At 39.5% G+C, this 10191-nt stretch overlaps 1 protein-coding gene across 1 annotated transcript in view; it reads left to right on the plus strand.

The window, feature by feature from the left end:
• The window catches only part of WDR49 (WD repeat domain 49), a 76583-nt gene extending 68300 nt beyond the window's left edge, over window positions 1-8283 (plus strand). The window contains exons 19-21 of the mRNA XM_073359476.2: window positions 475-621; window positions 4117-4282; window positions 8014-8283. Of these exons, the coding sequence (XP_073215577.2) occupies window positions 475-621; window positions 4117-4262 (293 nt within the window). The 3' untranslated portion in view covers window positions 4263-4282; window positions 8014-8283. The remainder of the gene's footprint in view (window positions 1-474; window positions 622-4116; window positions 4283-8013) is intronic.
• Window positions 8284-10191: the final 1908 nt, after the last annotated feature.

Consider the following 10191-nt stretch of genomic DNA (forward strand, 5'->3'; position numbering starts at 1 on the left):
TGTTCTCAGTGATAAAACAAAAATAAGTGGGTGGCCCTTAACATTGTTAATTATCTTTAGAAACCTAATCCATTTTCTTTGGTTTTACTTAAATAGGTATAAGAAACTATTTTCACTCTGTATTTTATGGAGGATGTTATGTATTATAGAGAAGAAATTGGAGAATATCCAAATTGACTTGTGAAAAGTGTCACTTCCAAGTGAAAACTGGGTGTTTTTTTTCCCCCCTTGAATTCTCAGCTAAGAACCGACAATCTTGAGCTTTCTCTGGTTGTTTTAAATAAAAATGATCGTTGATTTAATCTGTACAGCTGTGTTTACAGAGCTGAATGTTTCTTGTCTCTGAGTATTATAGCAGCACAAATGGAGTAATATGAATGAAGATAGACAAGAAAAGTTATCTTATCTTCAAAATACAATTGGGCTGTTATGTGGAATTAATTATGGTTTTTCAGTAATCCTGCTGTTTTAAAGGAACATTTAGGTCATTAAATATTGGAGCCCTTGAGGACGTTGTTGAAATGAACAAGCCTGACTTTGTTCTAAACCCTGACAAATACTTCAGGGAAATGACTGAGGAGAAGTGCCCTGAAAATCTGAAGCTCCCTACTCTTTCAGAAAGTAAGTAGACCTTGATTATATTCACATTTCTCCAGCTTTCAGTACAGAAAGGCAAAAATAAAGGTTACTAGCTTTTGCCATCTATGCAAAAATAAGATGAAGGTAATAGAGAACTCTAAGATTTATTGCTTAGCTGCTGATCTGGGGCTTCAACACAGCAGCAGGACACATAATCCTATTTGAACAACTTCTCATTTTGTAAGGGCTTGATCCAAAGTCTACTGCAGTCTGTGTCAATGGGAGGTCTTTCTTTCAGTAGGTTTTGAATCAGCTCCTAAATGTTCCGAGACAGGATTACTCTGAAGCATTCACTTTTGATTCTGTTCTTGGCAGAAAAGAACAATCTTATTTTTAACAGGTTTTGACAAACGAGAGAGAGAGAGAAAATATATATTCCAGTGAATTTCTGCTAAGCTGATTTGTGTCCCGATAAAGCGAGATGTTTCTGGTAGTATGCTGAGGAGTCCCCCTTTACGGAAACTTTCAGAGCACACACTGGACTCCTTCCCACTGACAATCAAAAAAAGATAGGAGGTGACAGATGGGGCAGAAGGGTGTCTAGACAAGCATGAGGAGCAATGCCATCTCTGACGTAGCCCCATTCAAGAAATGGCAGAAAGAGACAATTCTTCAGTCAGCTTTTCACACCCAACTTCTGAATCTTCATATGGCTGGCAATAACAAAAGCACTCACGAAAAACAAAAATTCAGTGAAACAAGGAGGGAAATGGTGAGAAGATATGTGCAGAGCAGTTCTATCCAGGCTGACTGGAGAAAACATTTACTGCTATACTCAATGATTACAGAGTGATCTTGAGCCATTACACTGTGCTTTACATATTCCTACAAAACAATCACAAAATGGATCCTCAATAAAATAACTATTACATCGGACTGTTCTTTAAAATACATATGGGTTTTCTGTACCTCTTGCCAACCTACACTTTCCCTCCCACACAAAACCAAGCTGACTTTTTTGGCAAGGTTTATATAACTGTTTAAGTGTTGATCCATAAAGAAAATTGGCTTGTCTGATTGTTTATTGTGACTGCACTCTCTCTGGCATTTTCCTTGATGACTCTCCAGTGCTTCTCCTTTTGCTGCTCCTTCAGAAATCCTGATGTTGAAACATCACTGCTAACCATTCTACTATAGCATTGAGGGCCTGTTGTAGAACACATCATTGTAATATTTATTTGATAAGGCTCATCTACAAAATTTAGCCATTTTAATGTCAATAATTCATGGTTATAGTGAGTTACTGTTAGGTTTGTGTGAGCCAATCAGCAGGGGTCAATTGAGAAGTATGAGGAAAACACTGTGAGTGCATGTGTGTGTTGGGGGTTGGGAGGGGGATGAACCAATTAAATGAAAGCCTTTGCAGCTGAATCAGCAAGGCCAAATTTTGGCATTGCATGTCTACATTTTAATTTTAAAGATTGCTTCTGTAATCTATATCTTGAGGTTGGATTAATTGCCACATGAACTTTATTTACTAGTCAGGTGCCTGTTCCCAGCTGGCAAAAATATCTTTTTTTCTCACAGTGTATGTTTACCAACCTACTGGTGTTCTCTCTCTCTCTCTCGCTTTGTTTCTGACTTGCTCCTGTGAAAGATTCAGATGTGGAATAGTAGGGTTATATTTATGTCTGACTGATTCCATGCTCTTTTCATTAATCCAACTGAAATTCATGACGCATAGACTGAAGAAGCAGATTTTACACTTCCATATGTACATTCTATTCTATTAACCAAAATAACATAAATTCACAAAAAGTAAAGATTGGGATCCAATGTGTAATAACATGAATTGAATTAAGTGTAATTTGGTAGGTTCAAAGGTAATAAAACCAACAATCAAATGTCACAAACATAACACTTAGTAAATCCAAGTTTATAATAAAGTGGTGATGGCATCTCACTAATCTGGGAAAGCAACTATTGGCCAAATATGGATCTTTAATATAGATCCTTGTCAAGTCAGTCAAGTTTCTGTCAATTAGTAGTTATGGGCTATCAGTTACCAAAATCAAGGTAAGAATTTTTTTTAAAATGTCAACAGTTAGACCTTATCTTGCACGTGCTTAAGCAGGTGACTAACTGTAAGCATATTAGTAGCCATATTGAAGTCCCATGAAGGTTAGGCATGTGCTTGATCATCTTGTTGAATCAAGGCCTGGGCACAAGTGCACCATTGTTCTTGTGCAGAGCCTCACTGATGTCATGGGAATTCTGCCTGTCCCAGGCACTTATAGAGCCCCCACCACTGTCGTATCTGACCACCTTACAACCTGAAAGTGTATTTATCCTTACAAAACCACTGTGAGGTAGGGAATTTGTGTGGATCCATTTGCAAAGTCTAACCCTTACTCTGTTTGCTGTCCTGCTCCAAAACCCATTGAAGCCAATGGAAACACTCCCATTGACTTCAGTGGCCTTTGGGTCAGGACCTAAATGCCCAACTCTTTCCCTAAGTATTAATAACAACAAATTATAGTGAAGATTATTCACACGCAAGCACACACCTAGATATTAAAAACTGTAAACTCCAAATATATTCTGAATGATTTTAGAACTGCTCTCTAATTTCTTCAGAAATTTACCAATTAGTAAATTACAAGTTAATTATGTATTAAACATAGATAATGTATTCATTAGTCTTTTCTCTGTTTACCTTTGTTTCTGCTTCTGTTTAATATCAGGATATGGTAAATTATTTAAAATTCTAATCCTTTAAATCATTAAGAATCTTATCCAAAGCCCACTGAAGTCAATAGAGAGATTCCCATTGAGTTCAAGTCTCATGACTCTAGATGAAGTTAGTGTGAGCTGCTGATATTCAGCACCTTTGGAAATTATGCTCTTAATTCTTTGAGCCATGTGCTTCCTTATCTCCTATTCTGCATGAAGGATGCAGCTTCTTGCCTAAGAAGTAATGAGCAGTGCACAGTACACTTGCTCACTCATGCAGACAGTCAACTATCAGTTTAAATTCTTTTGTTTCAATACAGGATAATTTGATTTCAGCTTTTTATGATCCCTTAAGAGCAATAAAGAGATTAAAATAAATTAAAAGAACAGTGTTTTGTTTTTTTTTTGTTTTAAAAAACCACAACAACCTCTGTTCTTTCTCCCTCTATGTTAGAGGATTCATAGCTTCACATCTTCAGAGGCAGACTGGAATTTTAAGGTCCAGATCCTAGAATGAGCACTCCATATGAGGCACAGGACTTTACCCACAGGGCATTCTTTGCAGAATCTGGGCCTAAATGCTTAATGTACAGATTAAGCCAAAAAGAAAGAGCAAAATGTAAAGTAATTTCCAAAAAGCCACAAACTTTTCTTAGCAGATCTGGAAGCAAAAAGTCAGTATTGTTCTCTCAGATTTATTCTGGTTTTGTTTCTGTTTTTTCCCCCCTTCTGTGCCTTTCTTTTTAAGAGTGCATCTTACCCAACATGATTGATTTTGATGTGAATTTCATTCCTGTTTTTTAGCCTTGAAAGCTGTATTTGATGAGAAGTGCCTGTTCCCAAAAGAAATTCTGGATCGTGAACAAAAAGCAAGGCAACTATGTGAGCAAATGTGCAACGAAGGCAAGATGAAAAGAAATAAGAAGCAAGCAAAGATGAAAGAAAAATAAACCTTCCTGTTACAAAGAAGGTAAGTGCAAAGAATACCATATACAGAATGAAGTTGGCTTTGCCACAAACAGTTTAACAAAGTAAGCCCTACTTTTAGGGTCAAATCTTCCAGTATTTGCTTGGGACTTGCTCCTGCAGCCAGGCACTCAGTGAGTAACTTTACTCATGTAAGTCTCATTGAAGTAACAGGAGTCAATCAGAGCACTCCATGCATGTTTGTCTGCAGGCTCAGCCTTTTGGAAAAAATCTGCCTGAAGTTACTGGCCATTCCACATGCAGAGGGTTGCTAATTTGGATAATTTTGCAGGCCTAATCTTGGAAACTGTTAAACATGTGATTCCCCACTGAGTTCAGTAGGACTACTGATTTATGTAAATAAACTCATATGCATAAAGAACAGGAGTACTTGTGGCAGCTTAGAGACTAACAAATATATTAGAGCATAAGCTTTCGTAGGCTACAGCCCACTTCATCCGATGCATAGAATGGAACATACAGTAAGAGATATATACACACAGATAAGTTGGAAGTTACCATACAAACTGTGAGAGGCTATTTAGTTAAGATGAGCTATTATCTGCAGGAGAAAATGGAATGGAATGGAAGAGAATGGAAATCCATCAACTTCATGAAAAAACTCGTACAGATACAGACAGACATCATCTTCCTTTCCAAATGCAAACAGATGGACATCGTACCAAAAGGACTAACGGTAAAAAATCCATTACAATCTCTATATCACACAGACTGTGCGGAACCACCTGATCAACATCCTCTACAGCAAACAGGGAAAGATTAAGAATGAGCTCTCAAAACTGGATACTCTCATAAAAAACAACCTTCCACACAAACTTCCTCATGGATAGATTTTACAAAAAATAGACAAGCCATTTACAACACAACTTTGCTTCTCTACAAAGGAAAAAGGACACTAAACTATCTAAATTACTACATGCCACAAGGAGCCACAACAGTGGTTCCCTTAACACAGCCAGCAATATTGTTAATCTTGCCAGCTATACTCGTAGTCTGGCAGAAGAGTCTGTCCTATCTCGGGGCCTCTCCTTTTGTCCCTCCAGGTCCACAAACATGATACAGTTCTGTGGTGACCTAGAATCCTACTTTTGACGTCTCCGACTCAAAGAATATTTCCAAAACACCTCTGAACAACGTACTAACCCACAGAATCCTTCCTACCAACACTACAAAAAGAAGGAGTCTGCGTGGACTCCTCCTGAAGGTCGAAACAACAGACTAGACTTCTACATAGATTGCTTCCGTCGATGTGCACGGGCTGAAATTGTGGAAAAGCAGCATCACTTGCCCCATAACCTCAGCCGTGCGGAACACAACGCCATCAAAAGCCTCAGGAACAACTCTGACATCATAATCAAAAAGGCTGACGAAGGAGGTGCTGTCATCATCATGAATAAGTTGAAATATGAACAAGAGGCTGTAGGGCAGCTCTCTAACTCCACATCCTACAGACCATTATCCTCTAATCCCATTGAGGATTGCCAAAAGAAACTACACCATCTGCTAAAGAAACTCCCTGAAAAAGCACAGGAACAGATCTGTGCAGACACATGCCTAGAACTCCGACCAGGGGTATTCTATCTGATTCCCAAGATCCGTAAACCTGGGAATCCTGGATGCCCCATCATCTCGGGCATTGGCACCCTGACAGCAGGATTGTCTGGCTATGTGGACTCTCTCCTCAGGCCCTACGCTACCAGCACTCCCAGCAATGTTCGAGACACCACTGACTTCCTGAGGAAACTACAGTCCATCGGTGATCTTCGAGAAAACACCCTCCTGGCCACTATGGATGTAGAAGCCCTCTGCATCAACATTCCACACAAATATGGACTACAAGCTATCAGGAACAGTATTCCCGACAATGTCACGGCAAACCTGGTGGCTGACCTTTGTGACTTTGTCCTCACCCATAACTATTTCATATTTGGGGATAATATATATCTTCAAGTCAGTGGCACTGCTATGGGTACCTGCATGGCCCCACAGTATGCCAACATTTTTATGGCTGACTTGGAACAATGCTTCCTTAGCTCTCGTCCCCTAACACGCCTACTCTACTTGCACTACATTGATGACATCTTCATCATCTGGACCCATGGAAAAGAAACCCTTGAGGAATTCCACCATGATTTCAACAATTTCCATCCCACCATCACCTCAGCCAATCCACACAAGCGGTCCATTTCCTGGATACTACTGTGCTAATAAGCAATGGTCACATAAATATCACCCTATAACAAAAACTTACTGACTGCTATACTTACCTACATGCCTCCAGCTTCCATCCAGGACACACCACACGATCCATTGTCTACAGCCAAGATCTAAGATACACCTGCATTTGCTCCAATCCCTCAGACAGAGACAAACACCTACAAGATCTCTATCAAGTGTTCTTACAACTACAATACCCACCTGCTGAAGTGAAAAAACAGATTGACAGAGCCAGAAAAGTACCCAGAAGTCACCTACTACAGAACAGGCCCAACAAAGAAAATAACAGAAAGCCACTAGCTGTCACCTTCACCCCCAACTAAAACCTCTCCAGAGCATCATCAAAGATTTACAACCTATCCTGAAAAATGATCCCTCACTCTCACAGATCTTGGGAGACAGACCAGTCCTCGCTTACAGACAGCCCCCCAACCTAAAGCAAATACTCACCAGCAACCACACACCACACAGCAAAAACACTAACCCAGGAACTTATCCTTGCAACAAAGCCCGATGCCAACTCCATCCACATATTTATTCAAGTGACACCATCATAGGACCTATTCACATTAGCCACACCATCAGGGGCTTGTTCACCTGCACATCTACCAATGTGATATATGCCATCATGTGCCAGCAATGCCCCTCTGCCATGTACATTGGCCAAACTGGACAGTCTCTATGCAAAAGAATAAATGGACACAAATCTGACATCAAGAATCATAACATTCAAAAACCGGTAGCAGAACACTTCAATCTCTCTGGCCACTCAGTAAAAGATTTAAGGGTGGTAATTTCGCAACAGAAAAGCTTCAAAAACAGACTCCAAGGAGAAACTGCTGAGCTTGAATTAATATGCAAACTAGATACCATTAACCTGGGTTTGAATAGAGACTGGGAGTGGCTGGGTCATGACACATATTGAATCTATTTTCTTAAGTTAAGTATCCTCACACCTTCTTGTCAACTGTCTAAATGGGCCATCTTGATTATCACTGCAAAAGTTTTTTTCTCCTGCTGATAATAGTTCATCTTAACTAATTAGCCTCTCAGAGTTTGTATGGTAGCTTCCAACTTATCTGTATGTGTATATACATATATCTTACTATATGTTGCATTCTATGCATCCGATGAAGTGGGCTGTAGCCCACGAAAGCTTATTCTCTCATAAATTTGTTAGCCTCTAAGGTGCCACGAGTACTCCTGTTCTTTCTAAGGACACAGACTAATACAGCTGCTACTCTGAAACCTGCCATATGCATAAGTGTTTAAAGTGGTAGAACACTAGTTTTGACTGGCAGGAGGAACTCCAGGTTTTTTTCTATATGAATTTCAAAACATGTTAGATAAACTCATGGTAAGAGTGATTTAAAGCAAACAAAATGTGCTCTGTAACTACACTGCAGTGACATTCATAAATAGTCATATTATAATGTAAAAACTAAAAAGACTTAAAAATAAAGCATATGTATAATTAACTCAACATCTTCCTTTCAGAACTGTTTTTGATCACCTTGGCAATATGGAAATAAATATCAGTGAACAATTGCACCAATAAGTCAAGCACAAAACAATTAAACTACAGATCTTGAATGTGAAGAATAAATTTTCAGAACACTTTTATAGCTAGAACTGTTACTCCTGTTTTTGAGTGTTTGTAAACTTTATTTTGTTCCTAAATGTTGTACATTTCTTTCTAAAGAGAAGCAGTGTATTAAAAAATCCCACTTTTTTGTCTGAAAATTATTTACTTACTGTAACAAGTAGTGCCTAAGATCAATTTAGATGTACTTTAACATTGCCTAAATGTTATTTATACAGTATCATAAATGTGTATGCTGTTTTATAAAATATGACAAGATTACCCGCAGCCATTTCACATATTCCATGTTATTATTATGACTTACTGTGTTTTTATGGTAGTGCTCACAATGTGCTTGGTGCTTTCCAAACACTGAAACATGATCTCTGCTCTGAGGAGTTTACAGTGTAAGGATAGACAAGTGCACAGAGGTTAGGGGAAAGGAAACACGTGTGACAGATATGGCATTTTCCTGCAATATCCTTGGGAGACCTTATGGAATTAACTTTAAGTATCTTTGGGGTCCATTGTATTAATGAATGTACGAATGGTTTATGTTTTATTGTGGGCTGGGATTGTATGTGACACCTCGGGAGAGAGGGGATGCGATGTGAGACCTGGGTGTTCAAAAGACTATATTGAACAATGTGCCACGTAAGAATGCACTTTTGGAACAAAGTGTGTTAAGTGGTTTCCCTGGGGAATATGTAGGGGGTGGTGAATGCAAATTCCCCAGCTCCGATGATGCCAAAACTCAGCCCTTTGAAGCTGTGCCTTCAGGGGTGGGCCATTGTCTGCTGATTACTTGTTACAAGAGATCAAGATCAAAGACCCAAGTTGTTTAAAGGAAAGACTGAGCTATTCATTGTAACTTTGAATCTGAGACAGTTATGAACTTGCAACCATGGGGGAAACCCCGTTGTGGGTTTTGAAGAACTGATACCTATCAGAGAACTAGATTGAAGTTGGGGGGTAATCTCTGGTAAACTTTTTGTATGTGTGTAGGTTCTTTTATTGTTTTCTGTATCATGTTCACACCTTAAGAATAAATGTGCTTGCTTAGAAAGAGCTGGTAACTGTGGCAATTATACTGTTCATAGCCTCTGGCAAGAAAACAAAGTGCTGACCTAGCTTGTTTAGGCAGCCTGGCTTGCTGAGGATAGCACAGTTTAGGCAGGGAATTGTGCAGCCTGGGAAAACCCCAATCAGGAGGGAGAGGGACATGGGTCTCTGAGGACCCTTGAGTGAACGCCCTTAGTGGACCATGGAGGGGGAATATAGGCAACAGGCACAACACGCTCCTCACATACAGGTCATTTTAATTTACTGTCAGCACCGTGGCAGGAGTCTTCAAGAGGAATTTGGACGCGGCAGGGCAAGGGCACTGCAGGTGAACTTGAGCTGTACCATGCATAGGGGTACATGTGGATGAAGACATAGGGGTAATTTTCATGAAAAGCTGAAGAAAAGTGAACAAAGCCGAGAGCATTGGTAGAGCAGAGGATACTGTCCCTGTCAACTGTGTGGTGCTGAGTAACATGAATTAACTTTATTCTGATCTCAGTTCCACTTACATTTCAAATCTGACTAGCTTCAAGCAGAAGCCTTTAAAAAAAAAAAAAAAAGCAACCTGCCATTGAAATGCTCCTTCTTGTCTTCTAGAAATGGAAGGCAACGCCCTTCCACCCTTGTCTCAAAATCATACGGCTCTGAGGTGCAAGCTGGGAAATATGTTTATGTATAAAATTCTTCTTCTTCTAAAGCTTGTGCAGTTGTAGTTCTGTACTAAGGAAGCCTGACTCATAGAAATAATAAATATTGGCACTAATGGTTTCTCAAACTTCTTAAAATACTATTTCTGTAATACGTACAGGCTATGTCAAATGTCTGATTGGGGCAGTATTTTATCAATTTTTTGATTGGCATGCATTTGGGATGACTTGCATAACTCGTGATGGGCCCATCCCATACTCAGACTGACTAAAGGTACATTTACACTGCAATTAGACACCTTTGGCTAGCCCACACCAGCAGACTTGGGCTAAGGTGCTGTTTAATCGTGGTGTAGACATTTGGGCTTGGGCTGCAGCCCT

Source organism: Lepidochelys kempii, chromosome 9, assembly GCF_965140285.1.
Source record: "Lepidochelys kempii isolate rLepKem1 chromosome 9, rLepKem1.hap1, whole genome shotgun sequence".
In the NCBI taxonomy this organism is placed as follows: Eukaryota; Metazoa; Chordata; order Testudines; family Cheloniidae; genus Lepidochelys; species Lepidochelys kempii.